The sequence below is a fragment of the Quercus robur genome, chromosome 8, assembly GCF_932294415.1.
Source record: "Quercus robur chromosome 8, dhQueRobu3.1, whole genome shotgun sequence".
Classification (NCBI taxonomy): domain Eukaryota; kingdom Viridiplantae; phylum Streptophyta; class Magnoliopsida; order Fagales; family Fagaceae; genus Quercus; species Quercus robur.
The window spans coordinates 24,620,284-24,645,731 of NC_065541.1; the positions used below are offsets into that span (position 1 = coordinate 24,620,284).

At 45.3% G+C, this 25,448-nt stretch overlaps 3 protein-coding genes across 5 annotated transcripts; 1 reads left to right on the forward strand and 2 right to left on the reverse strand.

Moving 5' to 3' along the window:
- The first annotated feature begins 302 nt into the window (after positions 1–302).
- LOC126695061 (uncharacterized) lies at positions 303–2,110 on the forward strand. Its single transcript, XM_050391672.1, has 3 exons — positions 303–862; positions 939–1,339; positions 1,423–2,110. The coding sequence occupies exons 2-3, from the start codon at positions 941–943 to the stop codon at positions 1,990–1,992; spliced, it is 969 nt and encodes a 322-aa protein (XP_050247629.1). The 5' UTR covers positions 303–862; positions 939–940; the 3' UTR covers positions 1,993–2,110.
- Positions 2,111–16,283: 14,173 nt separating this feature from the next.
- On the reverse strand, positions 16,284–20,880 carry LOC126695062 (uncharacterized). Of its 2 annotated transcripts, none has more exons than XR_007645959.1 (2): positions 17,573–20,880; positions 16,284–17,495 (listed from the first exon to the last, which is right to left on the reverse strand). XR_007645959.1 is itself a non-coding variant. In XM_050391673.1 (2 exons), exon 2 carries the CDS (start codon positions 17,007–17,009, stop codon positions 16,443–16,445), a length of 567 nt encoding a protein of 188 aa, XP_050247630.1. In that variant the 5' UTR covers positions 17,010–17,495; positions 17,573–20,857; the 3' UTR covers positions 16,284–16,442. The 2 variants fall into 2 exon arrangements, 1 of the variants encoding a protein (XP_050247630.1); XM_050391673.1 differs by having other exon boundaries at positions 17,573–20,857.
- Positions 20,881–22,013: 1,133 nt separating this feature from the next.
- Positions 22,014–23,542, reverse strand: LOC126695063 (uncharacterized). Of its 2 annotated transcripts, none has more exons than XM_050391674.1 (3): positions 23,257–23,542; positions 23,097–23,196; positions 22,014–22,286 (listed from the first exon to the last, which is right to left on the reverse strand). In XM_050391674.1, exons 1-3 carry the CDS (start codon positions 23,430–23,432, stop codon positions 22,218–22,220), a joined length of 345 nt encoding a protein of 114 aa, XP_050247631.1. In that variant the 5' UTR covers positions 23,433–23,542; the 3' UTR covers positions 22,014–22,217. The 2 variants fall into 2 exon arrangements, with proteins under 2 accessions (XP_050247631.1, XP_050247632.1); XM_050391675.1 differs by having other exon boundaries at positions 22,014–22,548.
- Positions 23,543–25,448: the final 1,906 nt, after the last annotated feature.

A 25,448-nucleotide genomic window follows, 5' to 3' on the forward strand; every position in this document is an offset into this window, starting at 1 on the left:
AATTGTCAGATCCGTCATTGGTGCTGATGGGCTCAGGAAGTTCGTCATGCTACCGGAGTGGACGGTGAATTTCTTCACGTCTGTTATCAAGGAAAAGCACTTTAAGACATTTAGGGATAATTATCAAATTCCAGAAAATGTTACGATCCGTCTACCCTACAAATCTGAGAGGTGTTACTATGACGGGGTAGAGGGAGTCGGGGTGTATGAGCAAATGTTAAAGGCCGGACTTAGATTCCCATTGAGTTCGCTTCACCGTTTGCTACTCCGTCAGCTTGGGTTATCCGTGAACCAGATATCCCCTAATGCTTGGAGGGTTTTTATAGCGATGGAGGTCTTGTACGATGCCATGTCCAACGGAGAAAAAAGGCTGACGGTTAGGGAGTTTTTTCACTACTACCGTCCGGACGAAATTGACAAATCCAGGGGAATTTATAGCTTCGTCCCCAGGAGTCTGTTGCTGAAAGCCATCTATGACACGCCGGACTCAAATAGGGATTGGAAGAGTCGGTTCTTCTTCCTAGAAGGCGACGGTTGGATGGGTCGTCCTGGGGAAACGGATTTCATGCCCGTCGACACTACTTGGGGCATATTGGACCCGTCTAGTATGGACTATCCTTCAAACTTTAATATTACTAAGTTTCTTGAATATAATCTAACCGTCCTCTTTCTTCTTTTGTAGTTAGACGACGGCCCCAAATTGACCTTAAGGAGTTTGCTTTCCTTGAGAAAATTCTCTCAAAGACCAAGCCGGAGGAAAGGACTTGGGCGAAGCTGGTAACACTAAATACCATTCACTGGTATTGCGACGGACCGGAACCTACAGCGGCAGCCGTCAAGTACGAAGCACAGATAAGGAGGCGTAAGTTCGTCACCCTTTACTTGAAAAAATTATGTATCTTATTTTTTGTTAATTAACTCCCCCGTCCATGTTTCAGAGATGGACGACGCTAAGAGAAGAGCCCTGATCCGGTCAAAAGCTGCAAAGAAGACTTCTGACGACGCTCCCCCTACGACGGGCCCAAGCAATCCGTCTGCGAAGCGGAAAACTCAGCCCAAAGCGGATCGCCAGGCCAAGAAGGCCAAAGTGTCTTTAGATCCCGTCGTGGGACTCATGGCGGAGCCTCCGAAGACGGTCACTCCAACCAAGCACGGGGTTGGCAAGGGCTTGATGAAGGGCCCGTCGAAGGATGACGAGAAGCCGCCCGTCCTTCTTCGTGAGGATTCTAAGCATGCCTTAGAACAGATTTCCTCCATCATCTCGGCGGAGGATTATGAAGATTTAGGCAATCACTCGACGGAGGCCATGGGTGAGACGGGCCTGTTTGCAATTACACAGGTAAGATAGTCCGTCTACTATTCAAATACAACTTAAATCATCTGCCGAAAGTTTGTTTTATAACTATGTTGTTATTTTTTTAGGCAATGGTCATGATGAAGGGGCTGATGGGACGGTGCCTCAGCCATGAGACGGCTTTGGATCGTGTACGGGCCAAGGCGGAGAAGACGGAGGAAGAACTCCTCCAGTTGGGAAACTGGAGACCCAAGATAGAGAAGAAGCTTGAGCTTTCGGAGAAGGCAAGGAAGAGCCTTGAACAGATGACGGAGGAGGCAAAGAAGGCTCTAGAAAGCAAGGACAAAGAGATAGCAGAGCTAAAAAATGAAGTCCGTCAGGCTAAGGACGTGGCGGTTCGTGAGTACCGTGACTCCGACGCCCTAATCACTGAGCTGGGCGATTCTTTCCATCAGGGCTTCATGGATGCTCTCCGTCAAGTCAAGCAAGCTTATCCAGACGTGGACGCTTCCAAGTTCAAAGTTGAAGACCCGGTTCAGTCATCCGTCGTGCCTGTTGCCTCAGAGGATACAGACGACCTCTTTGATGTCAACGATGCCGTTGGTGACGGGGCGTCTGCACCAGCGAAAGTTGATCAAGCTGAGCCTGACACGGAGACAGTTCCTCAGCCCGTCGACAATGCGGACAAGGCTCAGTAGAAGGATTTTTTTTTTTTTTTTATAACTTTTTGGAACAATTCTCATCCGTTGTTGATGATATGTAAACATTGCCTTTTAATGGCCTATTTTGTTAAATGAATCCGTGCACTTCATTTTATATATTTTGAATTTTGCCATTGCTTGACCTATTTATATCCGTTCATGTATAGGTATGTTTTTGATCTTAGAAATTTATTCTTTGCAAAACCTGTGGAATGTTCCGTCCACCTTGTGGATACTATTTTATTGTCTAAAATAATCAGTTCGTCTTGTTTGCTTTATTTTATTTCCGTCCACGTCGTGGATGATCCGTCCAACCTGTGAACTTTAAGTGGTCATCTTCCTGGGATGATCCGTCCACCTTGTGGATCTCATTTCGCATCCGTCCATCCTGTGGACTCTAAGTTATCATCCATGTAGGATGTTATCATCCCTTTAGGATGATCTGTCCATCTTGTGGACTTTATTTTGTATCTGTCCATTTTATGGACTAAGTTATCACCCTTTAGGATAGTCCGTCCACCTTGTGGTGATCGTCCTTGTAGGATGATCCGTCCATCTTGTGGACGTCATTTTGTATCAGTAAACTTTGTGGATTTAAAGTGATCGTCCTTGCAGGATGATCCGTCCATCTTGTGGACTTATATTGTATCCGTCCATCTTGTGGACTTTATTTTATGTCCGTCCATCTTGTGGACTTAAGGTTATCATCCCTATAGGATGATCCGTCCATCTTGTGGACTTAAGGTTATCATCCCTGTAGGATGATCCGTCCATCTTGTGGACTTAAAGTGATCGTCCTTGTAGGATGATCCGTCCATCTTATGGACTTCATATTGTATCCGTCCATCTTGTGGACTTTATTTTGTGTCCATCCATCTTGTGGACTTTATTTTGTGTCCGTCCATCTTGTGGACTTAAGGTTATCATCCCTGTAGGATGATCCGTCTATGTTGTGGACTTAAAGTGATCGTCCATGTAGGATGATCCGTCCATCTTGTGGATTTCATATTGTATCCGTCCATCTTGTGGACTTTATTTTGTTTCCGTTGACTTTGTGGACAATTGTAATGACATACATTCAAGTAGAAGATCAAAATTGCATCTGATTATAGAAATGCGTAAAGGAAAAGTGCCTGCCCCCTTGGGCTTAAAAAAGGCACGACAAGATTGTAGCAAAAGAAAAACAGTTAAAAGAAAAACTTATAGAAAGCTTAAACAGAAAGAAAATTGGTTGTTGTTCGCCGTGTTTCTATTACTGGTAGTATTTCCTCAAATGCTCAGCATTCCATGGATGCGATAGCTTCTCTCCATCTGTCGTCTCCAGGTGGTATGTTCCTTTCCTTTTCCATGACGTAACTCTATAAGGTCCTTCCCAGTTGGGGCCGAGTTTTCCCTGTGTAGAGTCTCTAGTTGCACCCATGACCTTCCGGAGTACGAGATCTCCTACTTGGAAGTTTCTGTGTCGGACCCGGGAGTTGTAATGTCTGGACATACGATCCTGGTATCTAGCGATCCTTTGCTCCGCCGCCGACCTAACCTCATCTATCAGGTCCAGTTGTAGCCTCATGGATTCGTCATTCCTGCTCTCGTCATGGTTGTGAACCCTGTAACTTGTGAGCCCCACTTCTGCCGGGATGACCGCCTCGCTCCCGTATGTCAGTCGAAATGGTGTCTCTCCTGTCGGAGTCCTCACCGTTGTCCTGTATGCCCACAGTATGCTCGGTAATTCTTCGGGCCATATGCCCTTTGCCCCCTCGAGCCGAGTCTTGATAATCTTTAACAGGGATCGGTTCGTGACTTCAACCTGGCCGTTAGCTTGAGGATGGGCGGGTGATGAGTAATGGTTTTTTATTCCTAGCTGTGTGCAGAAATCCCGGAAGTGGCCGTTGTCGAACTGCCTCCCGTTATCTGAGACAAGGACTCTAGGAATACCAAACCTACATACGATGCTCCGCCAGACAAAACTTCTAATGTTCTTTTCTGTAATGGTGGCCAAGGCTTCCGCTTCTACCCATTTTGTGAAGTAGTCAATACCCACTACCAAGAACTTTAGCTGCCTTATCGCCATTGGGAAAGGTCCCATGATGTCTAGTCCCCACTGAGCGAACGGCCATGGAGCCGTTATAGGGGTTAGCTCTTCAGCTGGCTATCCGATAAAATTGCTGAACCTCTGGCATTTGTCGCAGCTTTTAACGTAGGACTCGGCATCCTTCTGCATGGTCGGCCAGTAATACCCAGCTCGTACCAGTTTGTGCACCAACGACCGCGATCCAGAATGGTTCCCGCATATTCCTTCGTGTACTTTCCACATTACGTAGTCTGCCTCTTCAGCCCCCAGGTATCTTAGATAAGGACGGGAGAAACCTCTCTTGTAAAGAACGTCTTTTATTAAGACGAACCTCGTCGCTTGGACTTTTAGCTTTCTTGCTGCCTCCTTTTCTTCTGGCAGTAACCCGTCCTTTAAGTATGAGGTTATCTGTGTAGTCCAGTTTCTTTCGGAGCGTATCTCCTGCATGTTGTCTGGGTCTATTAGTGGAAAAAGTTGAACAAAAGAAAGTACATTACCAGGTGTCACCATATGTTCTGCTGAAGCGGCTTTGGCTAGCCGATCGGCGATCTCATTCTCTCCCCTGGGGATTTGGACGACCATTGCTTTTAGTCCGTCGACTCTCGCCCTTACTTGATCAAGATATCTCTTCAACCTTTCCCCCTTGCATTCATAATCTCCGTTTACTTGATTGGTCACGACTTGAGAGTCGCAGTAAACGACCACATTTTCAGCTCCGGCGTCTTTGGCTAGGTCGAGTCCTGCCGCCACGGCTTCGTATTCCGCTTCATTGTTGGTGGTGGGGAAGTCGAGACGGACCATACATTCAATCTTGTCTCCTTCAGGTGACAGCAATACTATGCCGGCCCCTCCGGCTCGCCGATTGGATGATCCGTCGGTATATATGCTCCACTTGGGGAATTCTTCTGCCCCCTTGTCCTCGTCACGCGTAAACTCCGCTATGAAGTCGGCTATAGCTTGTCCTTTAATGGCCACACGTGGACGGTATTTGATATCAAACTCACTCAATTCTATTGCCCACAGCGTCAGCCGACCTGCGGCCTCAGGATTACTCAGTGCCCTCCGCAGGGGCTTATCGGTCATTACGTTCATGGTATGGGCTTGAAAGTAGGGCTTGAGCTTGCGAGCCACCGTGACCAATGCAAAAGCGAGTTTCTCCATAGGTTGGTATCTTTCTTCGGCACCGCGGAGCGCCCGGCTGGCGTAGTACACGGGCTTCTGTGCCCTGTCCTCTTCTCTGATTAAGGCCGCGCTGACGGCCACAGGGGAGACAGCCAAATAGAGGAAGAGTTCTTCACCTGGTTGCGAGGGGCTCAGTAAGGGTGGTGAAAATAGATAGGCTTTTAACTCCTCGAAGGCTCGCTGACACTCGTCCGTCCACTCGAATGACTTTTTCAATGTTCGAAAGAAGGGTAAACACTTGTCCGTCGCTCTTGACACGAATCTATTCAATGCCGCTACCTTGCCGTTAAGGCTTTGTACTTCCTTCACGTTTCTCGGGGGGGGCCATCTCAATTATGGCTCGGATTTTGTCCGGGTTAGCCTCAATCCCCCTTTGAGATACCATGAATCCTAGGAATTTGCCTGCCGTTACACCGAATGCGCACTTTCCCGGATTGAGTTTCATGTTGTAGGATCGAAGCGTGCCGAATGTTTCCTTGAGATCTTCCAAGTGGTCTTCCTCCTTCCGGCTCTTCACCAGCATGTCGTCGACATAGACTTGGACATTCCTCCCGATTTGCTGTGCGAACATCTTGTTCATTAGTCTTTGGTATGTTGCCCCTGCATTCTTCAAGCCGAATGGCATTACTTTGTAACAGAAGAGTCCTTGACTGGTTACAAACGAAGTCTTCTCCTGATCGTCCTCGTGCATGCGGATCTGGTTATAACCCGAGAAAGCGTCCATGAAGCTTAGCAATTGGTGTTGAGCCGTCGAGTCTACTAGGACGTCGACCTTTGGAAGGGGATAGCTATCTTTGGGGCATGCTTTGTTAAGATCGGTGAAGTCCACGCACATCCGCCATTTGCCGCTTGCTTTCTTCACCATTACCACATTCGTCAGCCAATCGGGGTAGTAGACTTCCCTGATGAAGCTTGCCTCTTGGAGTTTGAGAACCTCTTCCGCTATTGCTTGGTCTCGTTCCGGGGCGAATACTCTCTTCTTTTGTCGGACGGGTGGAAACGAGGGCAACACATTCAACTTATGTACCATGACCGAGGGATCGATTCCTGGCATATCGTCATGGCTCCAGGCGAACACATCCTTGTTGCTCCTCAAGAAAGCTACGAGCTCTTGACGGATGGCGGGTTTGGCAAGCGTTCCGATCTTGGTGGTTCGGTCTGGATTGGAAATGTCAAGAGTTATCTCCTCTAGCTTCTCTGTAGGTTCTGCCGTCGTTCGGTGTTCTTCTATGTTCAAGGCCTGGATCTGGTCTTCCACCTCCATCATAGCTACGTAGCATTCTCGTGCGGCAATTTGACTTCCGCGTAGCTCTCCTACCCCATACTCCGTTGGGAACTTGATCATTAGGTGGTAAGTTGATGTTGCCGCCTTCCACGAGTTGAGCGTGGGTCGTCCAATAATAGCATTGTAGGCTGACGAGCAATCGACCACCAAGAATGTTACGTCCTTGGTGATTTGTTGGGGGTAATCTCTTACTGTCACCGATAACGTGACCGCGCCCAAAGGAAATATTCTACTCCCTCCGAAACAAACGAGCGGGGCGTTTGTCGGTATTAGCTGCTCCCTGTCAATCCTCATTTGCTGGAACGCCGGATAGTACAAGATATCGGCCGAACTACCGTTGTCGACCAACACTCGGTGCATATTGTAGTCGCCTGCCCGCAAGCTGACGACGAGGGCATCGTCGTGTGGATGGTGTAGGCGTCTTGCATCCTCTTCCGAGAACCCGATAATGGGGCCTTCCCTTCTTGCCATCTTTGGCACTGTACCCGCCGACTGGACATTCTGTACCATCCGAAGCTATGTTTTGCGAGCCTTTTTCGACGATCCGGCCGCGGCTGTTCCCCCAATTATCATCCTTATGTCCCCTAATGGGGGCCTTGGTCACTCGTTTTCTCGACGGGGGTGTTGTTCTTGTGGGGGTTGATCCATTCTCTCCTTGCTGACGAACTTCTTCAGCTTCCCTTGTCGGATAAGGGCTTCGATTTGTTGCTTCAAGTCGTAGCAATCGGCCGTGTCGTGACCATGGTCACGATGGAAGCGACAATATTTGTCTCTGGACCTTTTGTTGGGATCACTTTTCAGCTTTCCCGGAAACGTCAGGGATCTCTCGTCCTTAATCTGCATTAGGACTTGGTCTATCGGAGCGGTCAACGGGGTGAAACTTGTGAACCTTGCGCCCATGGGTTTTGGACGTCTCTCCTCCCTTCGATCTCCCATCCTTCCTTTCTTCCGCCCCTGGTCCTGTCGGGGATCCTCTTGTCTGTCTCTTTTCTTGGGTCTATCTTCTCGGGCTAATAGTGCGTCTTCAGCGTTCATATACTTGGTGGCCCTGTAAAGCACCTCCGACATGGTCTTTGGGTCGTTTTTGTATAGGGAGAATAAAAACTTACCCCCCTTCAGCCCGTTCGTGAACGCTGCCACTAGTATCTTGTCGTCGGCTTCGTCGATCGAGAGCGCTTCTTTATTGAAGCGTGATATGTATGCCCGTAACGTCTCCTCCTCTCTCTACTGGATATTCATTAGACAAGCCGTGGATTTCTTATACCGATGTCCTCCGATGAAGTGCGTAGTGAATTGAGCGCTCAGCTCCTTGAAGGTGCCGATGGAGTTTGGTGCTAGTCGGCTGAACCAAATCCTTGCTGCGCCCTTTAGGGTTGTAGGGAATGCCCTGCACATAATTGCGTCTGCCACTCCCTGAAGGTGCATCAGGGTCTTGAAGGTCTCTAGGTGATCGAGGGGGTCCTTGATTCCGTCATAACTATCCATACTTGGCATGAGGAATTTACTTGGCAGGGGGAAGGAATTGATGGTTGCCGTAAATGGCGAGTCAGTTCGGTTGACAAGGTCGTCAAGATCACTGGACACTCGCCCCTTGAGAGCGTTCATCAGTACTTCCATCTGTTCCTTCATCGCCTGCATCTCCGCGATGATGGGTTGTGGAGCTGTGTCCGTCACTGAAGGGATGCTAGCGTCCCGTCGCACTTGTTTGCTAGGGGCGTTACTCTCCTGTGGTCCGTCATGATTCCTCCTTTCAGCGCTGGTTCCTTCTTGATCCGCTTCTTGGTTATTGACCGCCGCACTCTTTTGGTTCAGCTGCTCTTCTAGGTCGTGGTTTTGTTTTGTGAGGCGCTCCACGGCTGTGGCGAGCATCCTGACCTGTCTCTCTAGGGCAGTCGTAGGGGCTTCCTCTTCTTGAACGTCGTTAGTGGTTGCCATCGAGCGTGTGAGTACCATGTAACTCTTTTGCCTAGGAAGCGATAGTGCGCTACGTTGTTCCCACAGACGGCGCCAACTGATGACGTCGAAAATTGTCACCAATGGGTCACACCGTACTCGCGACTCGAAGCGAACCTGGACGACAGAAACAATCGAAAGGAGCCCTTCAGAGAGCACCGGTGTGGTGCCGGCCAAAAGCTCTCCGACGGTCAAGTTAGAATTCTTATGTTTTACTTAGAGCGTTAGAGAGGGTTAATTAAATCGTACCTCCATCCCCCTAGGGTATTAGGTCTTTTATAGTGATAAAGGGTTGACTTTTCTCCTTGGTTTCCCTATCTTTTCCATGTGGGACTCCCATACAAATTCCTTTGAGCGTGGTGAGCAAGGATTTCCGTTTTCGGATCATAGGGCTTTTCTAGGCGATAGAGATTTTGGATCATGGGCCCTTACTGTGTCTGTCAGCGATGGACCTTCAAAGCGCGTGGGATAATCCTTGCACAGGCCCAACAGTTCCGATCCGTCGGGCCCACTAAGGTAGGCCCGTCAGTCCGTCGCGTCAGGTGGGCCCGTCAGGTAGGCCCGTCAGGCCCATCAGGTAGGCCCGTCAGGATCTATATCTTACCATCTTCAATATTCATTGTACTAATTTTGCTCTTTTGAACCTGAAGATGGTAAGATATAGATCCTGACGGGCCTGACGGGCCTACCTGACGGGACTACCTGACGGGCCTACCTGAAGGGCCTGACGGGCCTGACGGGCCTACCTGACGGGCCTGACGGGCCCACCTGACGCGATGGACTGACGGGCCTACCTTAGTGGGCCCGACGGATCGAGACTGTTGGGCCTGTGCAAGGATTATCCCACGCGCTTTGAAGGCCCATCGCTAACAGACACAGTAAGGGCCCATGATCCAAAATCTCTATCGCCTAGAAAAGCCCTATGATCCGAAAACGGAAATCCTTGCTCACCACGCTCAAAGGAATTTGTATGAAAGTCCCACATGGAAAAGATTTGGAAACCAAGGAGAAAAGTCAACCCTTTATCACTATAAAAGACCTAATACCCTAGGGGGATAGAGGTACGCTTTAATTGACCCTCTCTAACGCTCTAAGTAAAACATAAGAATTCTAATTTGACCGTCGGAGAGCTTTTGGCCGGCACCACACCGGTGCTCTCTGAAGGACTCCTTTCGATTGTTTCTGTCGTGCAGGTTCGCTTCGAGTCGCGAGTACGGTGTGAACCATTGGTGACAATTTTCGACGTCATCAGTTGGCGCCGTCTGTGGGAACAACGTAGCGCACTATCGCTTCCTAGACAAAAGAGTTACATGGTACTCACACGCTCGATGGCAACCACTAACGACGTTCAAGAAGAGGAAGCCCCTACGACTGCCCTGGAGAGACAGGTCAGGACGCTCGCCGCAGCCGTGGAGCGCCTCACAAAACAAAACCACGACCTAGAAGAGCAGCTGAACCAAAAGAGTGCGGCGGTCAATAACCAAGAAGCGGATCAAGAAGGAACCAGCGCTGAAAGGAGGAATCATGACGGACCACAGGAGAGTAACGCCCCGAGCAAACAAGTGCGACGGGACGCTAGCATCCCTTCAGTGACGGACACAGCTCCACAACCCATCATCGCGGAGATGGAGGCGATGAAGGAACAGATGGAAGTACTGATGAACGCTCTCAAGGGGCGAGTGTCCAGTGATCTTGACAACCTTGTCAACCGGACTGACTCGCCATTTACGGCAACCGTCAATTCCTTCCCCCTGCCAAGTAAATTCCGCATGCCAAGTATGGATAGTTATGACGGAATCAAGGACCCCCTCGATCACCTAGAGACCTTCAAGACCCTGATGCACCTTTAGGGAGTGGCAGACGCAATTATGTACAGGGCATTCCGTACAACCCTAAAGGGCGCAACAAGGATTTGGTTCAGCCGACTAGCACCAAACTCCATCGGCACCTTCAAGGAGCTGAGCGCTCAATTCACTACGCACTTCATCGGAGGACATCGGTATAAGAAATCCACGGCTTGTCTAATGAATATCAAGCAGAGAGAGGAGGAGACGTTACGGGCATACATATCACGCTTCAATAAAGAAGCGCTCTCGATCGACGAAGCCGACGACAAGATACTAGTGGCAGCGTTCACGAACGGGCTGAAGGGGGGTAAGTTTTTATTCTCCCTATACAAAAACAACCCAAAGACCATGTTGGAGGTGCTTTACAGGGCCACCAAGTATATGAACGCTGAAGACGCACTATTAGCCTGAGAAGATAGACCCAAGAAAAGAGACAGACAAGAGGATCCCCGACAGGACTAGGGGCAGAAGAAAGGAAGGATGGGAGATCGAAGGGAGGAGAGACGTCCAAAACCCATGGGCGCAAGGTTCACAAGTTTCACCTCGTTGACCGTTCCGATAGACCAAGTCCTAATGCAGATTAAGGACGAGGGATCCCTGACGTTTCCGGGAAAGCTGAAAAGTGATCCCAACAAAAGGTCCAGAGACAAATATTGCCGCTTCCATCGTGACCATGGTCACGACACGGCTGATTGCTACGACTTGAAGCAACAAATCGAAGCCCTTATCCGACAAGGGAAGCTGAAATAGTTCATCAGTAAGGAGAGAACGGATCAACCCCCACAAGAACAACACCCCCGTCGAGAAAACGAGTGACCAAGGCCCCCATTAGGGGACATAAGGATGATAATTGGGGGAACAGCCGCGGCCGGATCGTCGAAAAAGGCTCGCAAAACATACCTTCGGATGGTACAGAATGTCCAGTTGGCGGGTACAGTGCCAAAGATGGCAAGAAGGGAAGGCCCCATTATCGGGTTCTCGGAAGAGGATGCAAGACGCCTACACCATCCACACGACGATGCCCTCGTCGTCAGCTTGCGGGCAGGCGACTACAATATGCACCGAGTGTTGGTCGACAACGGTAGTTCGGCCGATATCTTGTACTATCCGGCGTTCCAGCAAATGAGGATTGACAGGGAGCAGCTAATACCGACAAACGCCCCGCTCGTTTGTTTCGGAGGGAGTAGAATATTTCCTTTGGGCGCGGTCACGTTATCGGTGACAGTAAGAGATTACCCCCAACAAATCACCAAGGACGTAACATTCTTGGTGGTCGATTGCTCGTCAGCCTACAATGCTATTATTGGACGACCCACGCTCAACTCGTGGAAGGCGGCAACATCAACTTACCACCTAATGATCAAGTTCCCAACGGAGTATGGGGTAGGAGAGCTACGCGGAAGTCAAATTGCCGCACGAGAATGCTACGTAGCTATGATGGAGGTGGAAGACCAGATCCAGGCCTTGAACATAAAAGAACACCGAACGACGGCAGAACCTACAGAGAAGCTAGAGGAGATAACTCTCGACATTTCCAATCCAGACCGAACCACCAAGATCGGAACGCTTGCCAAACCCGCCATCCGTCAAGAGCTCGTAGCTTTCTTGAGGAGCAACAAGGATGTGTTCGCCTGGAGCCATGACGATATGCCAGGAATCGATCCCTCGGTCATGGTACATAAGTTGAATGTGTTGCCCTCGTTTCCACCCGTCCGACAAAAGAAGAGAGTATTCGCCCCGGAACGAGACCAAGCAATAGCGGAAGAGGTCCGCAAACTCCAAGAGGCAAGCTTCATCAGGGAAGTCTACTACCCCGATTGGCTGGCGAATGTGGTAATGGTGAAGAAAGCGAGCGGCAAATAGCGGATGTGCGTGGACTTCACCGATCTTAACAAAGCATGCCCCAAAGATAGCTATCCCCTTCCAAGGGTCGACGTCCTAGTAGACTCGACGGCTCAACACCAATTGCTAAGCTTCATGGACGCTTTCTCGGGTTATAACCAGATCCGCATGCACGAGGACGATCAGGAGAAGACTTCGTTTGTAACCAGTCAAGGACTCTTCTGTTACAAAGTAATGTCATTCGGCTTGAAGAATGCAGGGGCAACATACCAAAGACTAATGAACAAGATGTTCGCATAGCAAATCGGGAGGAATGTCCAAGTCTATGTCGACGACATGCTGGTGAAGAGCCGGAAGGAGGAAGACCACTTGGAAGATCTCAAGGAAACATTCGGCACGCTTCGATCCTACAACATGAAACTCAATCCGGGAAAGTGCGCATTCGGTGTAACGGCAGGCAAATTCCTAGGATTCATGGTATCTCAAAGGGGGATTGAAGCTAACCCGGACAAAATCCGAGCCATAATTGAGATGGCCCCTCCGAGAAACGTGAAGGAAGTACAAAGCCTTAACGGCAAGGTAGCGGCATTGAATAGATTCGTGTCAAGAGCGACGGACAAGTGTTTACCCTTCTTTCGAACATTGAAAAAGTCATTCAAGTGGACGGACGAGTGTCAGCGAGCCTTCGAGGAGTTAAAAGCCTATCTATCTTCACCACCCCTACTGAGCCCCTCGCAACCAGGTGAAGAACTCTTCCTCTATTTGGCTATCTCCCCTGTGGCCGTCAGTGCGGCCTTAATCAGAGAAGGGGACAGGGCACAGAAGCCCGTGTACTACGCCAGCCGGGCGTTCCGCGGTGCCGAAGAAAGATACCAACCTATGGAGAAACTCGCTTTTGCATCGGTTACGGCGGCTCGCAAGCTCAAGCCCTACTTTCAAGCCCATACCGTGAACGTAATGACCGATAAGCCCCTGCGGAGGGCACTGAGTAATCCTGAGGCCGCAGGTCGGCTGACGCTGTGGGCAATAGAATTGAGTGAGTTTGATATCAAATACCGTCCACGTGTGGCCATTAAAGGACAAGCTATAGCCGACTTCATAGCGGAGTTTACGCGTGACGAGGACAAGGGGGCAGAAGAATTCCCCAAGTGGAGCATATATACCGACGGATCATCCAATCGGCGAGCCGGAGGGGCCGGCATAGTATTGCTGTCACCTGAAGGAGACAAGATTGAATGTATGGTCCGTCTCGACTTCCCCACCACCAACAATGAAGCGGAATACGAAGCCGTGGCGGCAGGACTCGACCTAGCCAAAGCCGCCGGAGCTGAAAATGTGGTCGTTTACTGTGACTCTCAAGTCGTGACCAATCAAGTAAACGGAGATTATGAATGCAAGGGGGGAAAGGTTGAAAAGATATCTTGATCAAGTAAGGGCGAGAGTCGACGGACTAAAAGTAATGGTCGTCCAAATCCCCAGGGGAGAGAATGAGCTCGCCGATCGGCTAGCCAAAGCCGCTTCAGCAGAACATATGGTGACACCTGGTAATGTACTTTCTTTTGTTCAACTTTTTCCCTTAATAGACCCAGACAACATGCAGGAGATACGCTCCGAAAGAAACTGGACTACACAGATAACCTCATACTTAAAGGACGGGTTACTGCCAGAAGAAAAGGAGGCAGCAAGAAAGCTAAAAGTCCAAGCGGCGAGGTTCGTCTTAATAAAAGACGTTCTTTACAAGAGAGGTTTCTCCCGTCCTTATCTAAGATGCCTGGGGGCTGAAGAGGCAGACTACGTAATGAGGAAAGTACACGAAGGAATATGCGGGAACCATTCTGGATCGCGGTCGTTGGTGCACAAACTGGTACGAGCTGGGTATTACTGGCCGACCATGCAGAAGGATGCCGAGTCCTACGTTAAAAGCTGCGACAAATGCCAGAGGTTCAGCAATTTTATCGGACAGCCAGCTGAAGAGCTAACCCCTATAACGGCTCCATGGCCGTTCGCTCAGTGGGGACTAGACATCATGGCAGCTAAAGTTCTTGGTAGTGGGTATTGACTACTTCACAAAATGGGTAGAAGCGGAAACCTTGGCCACCATTACAGAAAAGAACATTAGAAGTTTTGTCTGGCGGAGCATCGTATGTAGGTTTGGTATTCCTAGAGTCCTTGTCTCAGATAACGGGAGGCAGTTCGACAACGGCCACTTCCGGGATTTCTGCACACAGCTAGGAATAAAAAACCACTACTCATCACTCGCCCATCCTCAGGCTAACGGCCAGGTTGAAGTCACGAACCGATCCCTGTTAAAGATTATCAAGACTCGGCTCGAGGGGGCAAAGGGCATATGGCCCGAAGAATTGCCGAGCATACTGTGGGCATACAGGACAACGGCGAGGACTCCGACAGGAGAGACACCATTTCGACTGACACATGGGAGCGAGGCGGTCATCTCGGCAGAAGTGGGGCTCACAAGTTACAGGGTTCACAACCATGACGAGAGCAGGAATGACGAATCCATGAGGCTACAGCTGGACCAGATAGATGAGGTTAGGTCGGTGGCAGAGCAAAGGATCGCTAGATACCAGGATCGTATGTCCAGACATTACAACTCCCGGGTCCGACACAGAAACTTCCAAGTAGGAGACCTCGTACTCCGGAAGGTCATGGGTGCAACTAGAGACTCTACACAGGGAAAATTCGGCCCCAACTGGGAAGGACCTTATAGAGTTACGTCATGGAAAAGGAAAGGAACATACCACCTGGAGACGACAGATGGAGAGAAGCTACCGCATCCATGGAATGCTGAGCATTTGAGGAAATACTACCAGTAATAGAAACACGGCGAACAACAACCAATTTTCTTTGGGTTTAAGCTTTCTATAAGTTTTTCTTTTAACCATTTTTCTTTTGCTACAATCTTGTCGTGCCTTTTTTAAGCCCAAGGGGGCAGGCACTTTTCCTTTACGCATTTCTATAATCAGATGCAATTTTGATCTTCTACTTGAATGTATGTCATTGCAATTGTCCACAAAGTTAACGGAAACAAAATAAAGTCCACAAGATGGACGGATACAATATGAAATCCACAAGATGGACGGGTCATCCTACATGGATGATCACTTTAAGTCCACAACATGGACGGATCATCCTACAGGGATGATAACCTTAAGTCCACAAGATGGACGAACACAAAATAAAGTCCACAAGATGGACGGACATAAAATAAAGTCCACAAGATGGACAGACATAAAATAAAGTCCACAAGATGGACGGATACAATATGAAATCCACAAGATGGACGGATCATCCTACATGGACGATCACTTCAAGTCCACAAGATGGACGGATCATCCTACAGGGATGACAACCTTAAGTCCACAAGATGGACGGACACAAAATAAAGTCCACAAGATGGACGGACACAAAATAAAGTCCACAAGATAGACGGATACAATATGAAGTCCACAAGATAGACGGATCATCCTACAAGGACGATCACTTTAAGTCCACAAGATGGACGGATCATCCTACAGGGATGATAACCTTAAGTCCACAAGATGGACGGACATAAAATAAAGTCCACAAGATGGACGGATACAATATAAGTCCACAACATGGACGGATCATCCTACAAGGATGATAACCTTAAGTCCACAAGATGGATGGACATAAAATAAAGTCCACAAGATGGACGGATACAATATAAGTCCACAAGATGGACGGATCATCCTGCAAGGACGATCACTTTAAGTCCACAAAGTTTACTGATACAAAATGACGTCCACAAGATGGACGGATCATCCTACAAGGACGATCACCACAAGGTGGACGGACTATCCTAAAGGGTGATAACTTAGAGTCCACAGGATGGACGGATGCGAAATGAGATCCACAAGGTGGACGGATCATCCTAGGAAGATGACCACTTAAAGTTCACAGGTTGGACGGATCATCCATGACGTGGACGGAAATAAAATAAAGCAGACAAGACGGACTGATTATTTTAGACAATAAAATAGTATCCACAAGGTGGACGGAACATTCCACAGGTTTTGCAAAGAATAAATTTTTAAGATCAAAAACATACCTATACATGAACGGATATAAATAGGTCAAGCAATGGCAAGATTCAAAACATATAAAATGAAGTGCACGGATTCATTTAACAAAATAGGCCATTAAAAGGCAATGTTTACATATCATCAACAACGGATGAGAATTGTTCCAAAAAATAATAATAATAATAATAATAATAATAATAATCCTTCTACTGAGCCTTGTCCGCATTGTCGACGAGCTGAGGAACCGTCTCCGTGTCAGGCTCAGCTTGATCAACTTTCGCTGGTGCAGACGCCCCTTCACCAACGGCATCGTCGACATCAAAGAGGTCGTCTATATCCTCTGAGGCAACAGGCACGACAGATGACTGAACCGGGTCTTCAACTTTGAACTTGGAAGCGTCCACGTCTGGATAAGCTTGCTTGACTTGACGGAGGGCATCCATGAAGCCCTGATGGAAAGAATCGCCCAGCTCAGTGATTAGGGCGTCGGAGTCACAGTATTCACGAACCGCCACGTCCTTAGCCTGACGGACTTCATTTTTCAGCTCTGCTATCTCTTTGTCCTTGCTTTCTAGAGCCTTCTTTGCCTCCTCCGTCATCTGTTCAAGGCTCTTCCTTGCCTTCTCCGAAAGCTCAAGCTTCTTCTCTATCTTAGGTCTCCAGTTTCGCAACTGGAGGAGTTCTTCCTCCGTCTTCTCCGCCTTGGCCCGTACACGATCCAAAGCCGTCTCATGGCTGAGGCACCGTCCCATCAGCCCCTTCATCATGACCATTGCCAAAAAAATAACAACATAGTTATAAAACAAACTTTCGGTAGATGATTTAAGTTGTATTTGAATAGTAGACGGACTATCTTACCTGTGTAATTGCAAACAGGCCCGTCTCACCCATGGCCTCCGTCGAGTGATTGCCTAAATCTTCATAATCCTCCGTCGAGATGATGGAGGAAATCTGTTCTAAGGCATGCTTAGAATCCTCACGAAGAAGGACGGGCGGCTTCTCGTCATCCTTCGACGGGCCCTTCATCAAGCCCTTGCCAACCCCGTGCTTGGTTGGAGTGACCGTCTTCGGAGGCTCCGCCATGAGTCCCACGACGGGATCTAAAGACACTTTGGCCTTCTTGGCCTGGCGATCCGTTTTGGGCTGAGTTTTCCGCTTCGCAGACGGATTGCTTGGGCCCGTCGCAGGGGGAGCGTCGTCAGAAGTCTTCTTTGCAGCCTTTGACCGGATCAGGGCTCTTCTCTTAGCGTCGTCCATCTCTGAAACATGGACGGGGGAGTTAATTAACAAAAAATAAGATACATAATTTTTTTCAAGTAAAGGGTGACGAACATACGCCTCCTTATCTGTGCTTCGTACTTGACGGCTGCCGTTGTAGGTTCCGGTCCGTCGCAATACCAATGAATGGTATTTAGTGTTACCAGCTTCGCCCAAGTCCTTTCCTCCGGCTTGGTCTTTGAGAGAATTTTCTCAAGGAAAGCAAACTCCTTAAGGTCAATTTGGGGCCGTCGTCTAACTACAAAAGAAGAAAGAGGACGGTTAGATTATATTCAAGAAACTTAGTAATATTAAAGTTTGAAGGATAGTCCATACTAGACGGGTCCAATATGCCCCAAGTAGTGTCGACGGGCATGAAATCCGTTTCCCCAGGACGACCCATCCAACCGTCGCCTTCTAGGAAGAAGAACCGACTCTTCCAATCCCTATTTGAGTCCGGCGTGTCATAGATGACTTTCAGCAACGGACTCCTAGGGACGAAGCTATAAATTCCCCTGGATTTGTCAATTTCGTCCGGACGGTAGTAGTGAAAAAACTCCCTAATCGTCAGCCTTTTTTCTCCGTTGGACATGGCACCGTACAAGACCTCCATCGCTATAAAAACCCTCCAAGCATTAGGGGATATCTGGTTCACGGATAACCCCAGCTGACGGAGGAGCAAACGGTGAAGCGAACTCAATGGGAATCTAAGTCCGGCCTTCAACATTTGCTCATACACCCCGACTCCCTCTACCCCGTCATAGTAACACCTCTCAGATTTGTAGGGTAGACGGATCGTAACATTTTCTGGAATTTGATAATTATCCCTAAATGTCTTAAAGTGCTTTTCCTTGATAACAGACGTGAAGAAATTCACCGTCCACTCCGGTAGCATGGCGAACTTCCTGAGCCCATCAGCACCAATGACGGATCTGACAATTTGATCCTCACCAACACCAGGTCCCTCGTCTGGATCAACCACCTCCAGATCCTCATATGTTGAGGACGAGGAGGAGGTGGACGAACTACTATCATCTGGACTACCTTGTTCTCGATGACCGGACGGATATACTTCCTCGTAATCCAACCCGTCACGAATAACCGACTGATTACTCGACGCACTAGACATTTCCTACATGAAACGACAAGAGCCTAAGACTCTGACGGTCTATGTGTCTATAACGGGTGTGGATTGTAAGGAAAATTAAAACAAGTATTAGCTTTAAGAAGAGCACTTACCAGTTTTGCCAACGAAGTGATGAAGGATGGCGTTGACGATTAAGGTGAATGAACGGATCAGCAGATTATGACGGTGCGCTCTGACAAGGGTGACGGGTACGCTCTGACAGCCTTATTTCTACTGAAACTGAAGAAATGAGAGGAATCACTCTCTTATTTATAAGAGAGATGCACGGAAGTCGAAGCGTCGCTTCGATCCGAGACAAGGTCCAATCAACTTGTAACACGTGTCATCAGCATTAATTACCTTCGTACAGCCTGTCTGTAGTTGGTGTGATCGACGGACTCCTCATTTGCACCGTCATCCTATCTTGCGTAGATCCGTCAACCCGTTATGACAACTTAAAACTTTCCTTGTCTCATGAGCCTCCTTCCGTCATAAAAATACCCGTCATACCCTCACGTTTGGATCGTCACCCCATTGATCCTTTATCCTAAAAGCTGACGGACCATTGGGGTGAAGGGGGCAACTGAAGATGGTAAGATATAGATCCTGACGGGCCTGACGGGCCTACCTGACGGGCCCACCTGACGCGACGGACTGACGGGCCTACCTTAGTGGGCCCGACGGATCAGGACTGTTGGGCCTGTGCAAGGATTATCCCACGCGCTTTGAAGGCCCATCGCTGACAGACACAGTAAGGGCCCATGATCCAAAATCTCTATCGCCTAGAAAAGCCCTATGATCCGAAAACGGAAATCCTTGCTCACCACGCTCAAAGGAATTTGTATGAGAGTCCCACATGGAAAAGATTTGGAAACCAAGGAGAAAAGTCAACCCTTTATCACTATAAAAGACCTAATACCCTAGGGGGATGGAGGTACGCTTTAATTGACCCTCTCTAACGCTCTAAGTAAAACATAAGAATTCTAACTTGACCGTTGGAGAGCTTTTGGCCGGCACCACACCGATACTCTCTGAAGGGCTCCTTTCGATTGTTTCTGTCGTGCAGGTTCGCTTCGAGTCGCGAGTACGATGTGACCCATTGGTGACAATTTTCGACGTCATCAATCCAAACTTTTAAACCTGCTGCTGCATAAAAATTTCCCAAATCATACTTCAAGCAATGCCAATAAATATGATGTAACAAGTACCAAACAGTATGAGGACCTCAGGCTCCCCTTACAGGCATATGTCATTTCTTTAATTTTCTCTCAGATCAATCTACAGCAAGAATAGGACACTTTGGTTCAAAAGAGCAAAATTAGTACAATGAATATAATCTTCAAAGAATACCATTACCACTAGAACCATGTAAGTCTCGAAATCACCAATTCCTATGACATTTAAAATCATCTTTGATGAAATTCCCAATCCCCTCACCCTAAAATCATAGGTATTCAAAATTTCTGATAGTCAAGTCTTTCAATTCTTTTAATGGACATTGGATTTTTTTCTATTAAAAAGTTACACACCAAGTTCGTATTGAACTTATGACCATACCCCCCACCTCATTGTTTCAACAAGAGGAGAGCCAACTTTTTTTTCCCCTAAGTGAATATGCCGGGGATTAAACCCTGGAGATATACCCACCACTAGGTGGGGGTGCCAATAACCTAAAAATTGATACCAAGCTTGTTTCAACCAGCAGCTCACAACCTAAAAATATTCTCAAAGATTGTAATATTTCATCCAATTTCCAAAAATTCTTCCAAATTTTGTGATAGATTCATCAGGATCAAGCAAAGTGAATAATGTTAAGTTGAATTTCCAAGATTTCATTAACCATTCTGTTTCTAGACAAACTTCTTTTTAAAAGAATGGCAAGATTCAACCTAGAACAGCTTCCAAGTAGTTCTGAAAACCAAAGAAGGCCTTTTGTATTTATTTCCTATCCCAAAACTACACTTGCAAGAGATGCATATTAATCATAACCATTGTGCATTTATTGTGACCATTTCCACATCCAAATATTTTCTTAAAACTTAGATTCACTCATCCCAGTTTAATAAAATTTATCATATATAACAAACTAGGAGAATTTATGAAAATAGCTTGAGGGTTGCTAAGTAGTTAAAGAAAGTTAAAAAAGCATGCTCAGCTATTAAGCCTGGAAAGACCTGAATTTTTGCCTTTAAGCTTTTACCTTGTGAAACTCCTAGTTCCCACCCTTTATATCTTTGTTTTTTTTTTTTTGGGGGGGGGGGGGGGGGTAATAAATCACCCTTTTCATCTTTGCTCTCGTTCAAACAATGTTAAACAGTAAGAATTCGAGCAGCATTTTATGCCCCCTTAAATAAAGACATTCAAAGTTGCTTTTCTTTCTTTTTTTTTTTTTTGAGCCAAAAGACATCTCCATTATGTAACAACTGACAAATTATTTGTTCCAAGGGTGACGTTCCTTTATCATAGATTGTTCTGAAGTTCATTCATACAGTAGGGCCTGTTTCATTCACTTTTGTGCTATTTGATTATCAATGTTTTTATTGATAATTTTTCTTACTTCACCATGCTTTCCAAAACCTGATGGCTGTTTGGCTCTTGTAGTGAACAAGGAGAAGAGAAAATTAAAATTGTAATGGAATCCTTCTTAAGATCTCATTTAACATAATTAGGAATTAATTTTTTTCCTTCATACCAATCAAGGACCAAAGGTTGACAAAAGAAACCAAATACTATGTATCTAACATTGTTAACACTGTCGGGACCAGGACAATAATAAACTTCCACTCAACTGAGACACATACAATAATTCAGCTTACTTAGGCATAACTTTTAATTTCTCAAATAGAGAACAAAATTACATATTAAAAGAAGAAGATATGTTTTCTTTTTCCTTCTCCACAGCATTCAAAGCAACCTTAAAAATGGTTTGCAGATAAGTATCTGAGAAAATCCCCTAACCTTCATTTCATATATTTTTAGGGAGTAAAATTAAATGCCATATGGTCTCACCAACCATTACGTTATTTCTAAGTGAGGCACCTTAGATTTACATAATATCATATTGGCTACAAGCTAGAGATTACTGTGGTCTCTGATGGATTTGCATTCCATCTCAGTATGCATCTTCCTAATCCCTACAGTATTAGTTGGGACAAAACGAATATGTTGCTTTTGGTTAATCTTCAACCTCTTTACCAGAAACTACTTACAAATTGCCACTCATACAGAAGTATTATGTGTAAAGTTCATCAATGTTTGTTAGAATTCCATTCCAGGAAACCTATCTGTCCAACTTCTCATCTCAGAGCTTGGCTGCATAAGAGTTCCCACTCCCACAATTTTTATTTTTTCGATAAGTAATAGTCCCTAATCCCACAATAAAAAAATTCAAAGCTCTTCTCAAACGTCAGTTATTATTAATACCAGCCTGTTGTTACAATTAACAGCAGCATACACAAAATAACCATTGTTGTTCCATCAAGGATGCCTTACAATTCAAACAAAAGGTTCATAACAAGGCCCACTCAAGGACAAAAAAGCTGTTCATCAGTGACTGAGTGACCTTGACATTGAGACATTCTGTACTCTTGATGCCGCGTTATGTTGGACCCTTCCCATCATGATACTTCTCCACATATATGCCATACCTTTGTGGAGCTGACTGCAGCTGATTGCATTTTTTTTTTTATCACTATTCTCATCCTTGTGAGCCTCTACCCTATGGCAGAAGCATGTTCAAAATGCATTTTTAAGAGGCAATCTAGCTTCTTCTTCACAAGGAACTCATAAACAATCTAAAAATACCATTTTAATAGAAAAGCTTCCTTGCCTAAAACCTTTGCAATGTCAAATTCCTAAATAAGTTTTCAAGCTCCTCTTTGGATCAATGAATGAATTGTAGCAACAATAAAGCGCTAACTTGCCTACAGCTGAAATTGAGAGAAATGACCATTGATTTCAATATTTAGCCATGACCACCAAGATATAAATTCAAAAAAGTAGAGCTTCTTCAAAAGTTAGGTGCTTTTTGCAACTAATTGTATTACATTATCATTAATTTATATTTCTTATATAACTCTGCCTGTGTGCCTATTGTCATATATTCTATTCACAGCCAGACCCAAGCCCCAAAAAATGAGGGTTGCTTTAGTTTGATAACCGATGTAAAATTTTGTCACTCTATCATGAATGGATTCATTACATACACACGTTGGGGCATCCCCCAGAATACATGTAGTCCACCCTGACTAGTCTGCAGAGGATTCATACCCAAAACTTTGGGACTAAAACTAGGTTGTTTTTGTATTGCATTATCTTAAGTAAGTATTAATAATCATTATTGTAATAAAGCCACTACTCATAGTCATAGTGCACAATTCTAGACAATTATATAACACCCACCACCAAAATTTGCACAGCTCACTAGTACACTACAGGCTATAAGTTACAATGAAACAAGCTCTTCCAGAGAGCTTACCTTGGGAGTTGGGAGGAAGTGGTGGCTTCGGGAGACAAGGGAAGCGATTGCAGAGTGGACGGGTTGAAGGGAACTCACTTCTCTTCGGACCAACCTTAACCTTTACAGACCAATCATAATTCAAATCACAGAGATGGAGATAGACAGAAAGAGTTGGTACCTTAGGGGAGGAGGATGGGAAGTTGGAGACAGACGAGGCACGAAATTGGAAGAACGCGGTGGCAGTGGCAGTGGCAATGAGAATCTCCTTGTTGCCGAAGAAGAAGGAGACGAATTCGTTGATGCTCTGCACATTGCACGCAATACTGTGGATCTTCCAGCCACTGAAGTTGCCATTATGATTTTCTCTCTTTCTCCCTTCCCCCTCACACCCTTTGGTTCTTGCTTGTTAAAACGGGTGAAAGGGGAGAGAAATTATTAGGTCCGTAGACCGCTAACGAAATCCATTTTCACAACCCAACCAATAAAATGTTGTTATTTATGCAAATATAATATTATTTAGTAATTTTTATTTTTTATTTCTTGTGCTCGTTAAGAAGTTCACACATACATTTATATAAATGACATCATTTCATTAGTTAAGGAGGATCACATCAACGATTCAACGGTTCTCACAGTGTAAATAATAATTTCTCGGGTTTATGGGGTTTCATTTTTTTTTTTTTTTTTTGGCCAAGTATTCAGATTTTACCCAAAAAAAAAAAAACCTATATTACTAAAATGTTTCTGCTTATTTAGTTATTTAGCCCTTTTGTAACTTGAGTTCCAAGTGAAAACCGAATTTTGCAAACTCAACCTCCTTGAGTTTGCTAAACTTGAGTTCTAAATGAAAATTGAATTTAGTAAACTCGAGCTCCAAGCAAAAAGATACTCACACGGATCATCAGATGTGGTATTTTAAAATAAAATATACGCTTGGAACTCGAGTTTAGTTCCATCAAACACTTAATTTAAAATAAAAATTGCAGTCTCTCTACAATTTAAAATAAAAATTGCAGTCTCTAGTGGAAAAACTTGAGTTTGCTAAACTTGAAACTTGAGTTCCAAAAGGAGTTACATAACTAAATAATTTCGAGCATATTCAGACTCACCCAAAGGTGATACTTGAACTTGCAAGCGGATTGATCACAGAATACCAATGTCTACAGCACACACACTAAACTCACTACTGTAACTTACTCGGGTCTTGGCAGCTTGGTCAGCTCACTTGGACCCATTGCTAGAATATGTAGTGGATTGTACACATTTTTTTCAAATCAATGAAAGTCTTTTATCGTTTTGATCTCAAAAAAAAAAAGTAATATATTTTTGCAAAATTGAATATTAGGCCAAAAAAAAAAAAGGGGATTTCAATTGAACAAATTTTGCCTCTCAGATAGGTTTGAGCTATCTTTCCAACTCATTATGTGACAATTTGTAAGATGAACGAAGTTTAACTATAAATTTGGTTGTAGTCAATAGCTACAACTTCAACTAAAAAAATTAATATGACTACATATTTTGAAAATTAAACATTTATATTACATGTTTTTTTTTAATGTTCTTAACATGAATATCAAATTTCGTATGAATTAGATGTTATTTACTATTCAATCGATAAATTTATTTTTTATGCATAATTTTAGACTACTAAAACTTTAAATTTAAACATTTGATTAATAATATAGTTTTTGATTTTTGATCTTCTGGAAATTTTGCAAACATGGAAGATATAAGAAGAAAATGTAGTCTAACACTGGATTTCTCAAAATTCACATCAAACAAAAATATTTTAAGTGGAGTTATAGCAATTGGCTACAACCAACTTTGTACCTAAACTTTGTCCTTGTAAGATTACTTCTTTGTATTTTTTTAAACAAGTCACATGACTTATTAAAAAAAATTATGTGATTAAAACTACATATGAATGGTCTGTTCAATAACCTCATAATGAATGGAAGAAGATAGCTACAAAGTTATTTTAAGCTAGATTCTTTCACTTTCGATCATGATAAAGTTTGGCTCAAAATCATTTTGGAAGAATCTCCTTTCAGTTACTACATGATAATTTATGACACTATCCATGTGAGTATGATTATTCATGTGTACTATTTAAACAAATTAATTGACTCATTAAAAAAATAATGTGACTAAAACTACATATAGATAATTTCTTCAATCTCTACATGATGGATTAGAGAAAGAAAACATTGGTTTGGAGCTAATTTTCAAAAAAAAATTCTTTGGATTTTGGATTTTAAAGTGCTCTCTAAAACCTCATTTTTAATTCCCAAAATCGAGAATGTTTGGAGGGGAGGATTATTTGTATATCATTATCTTTTGAGGTTATTAGGAAATTATATTCAACTCTAC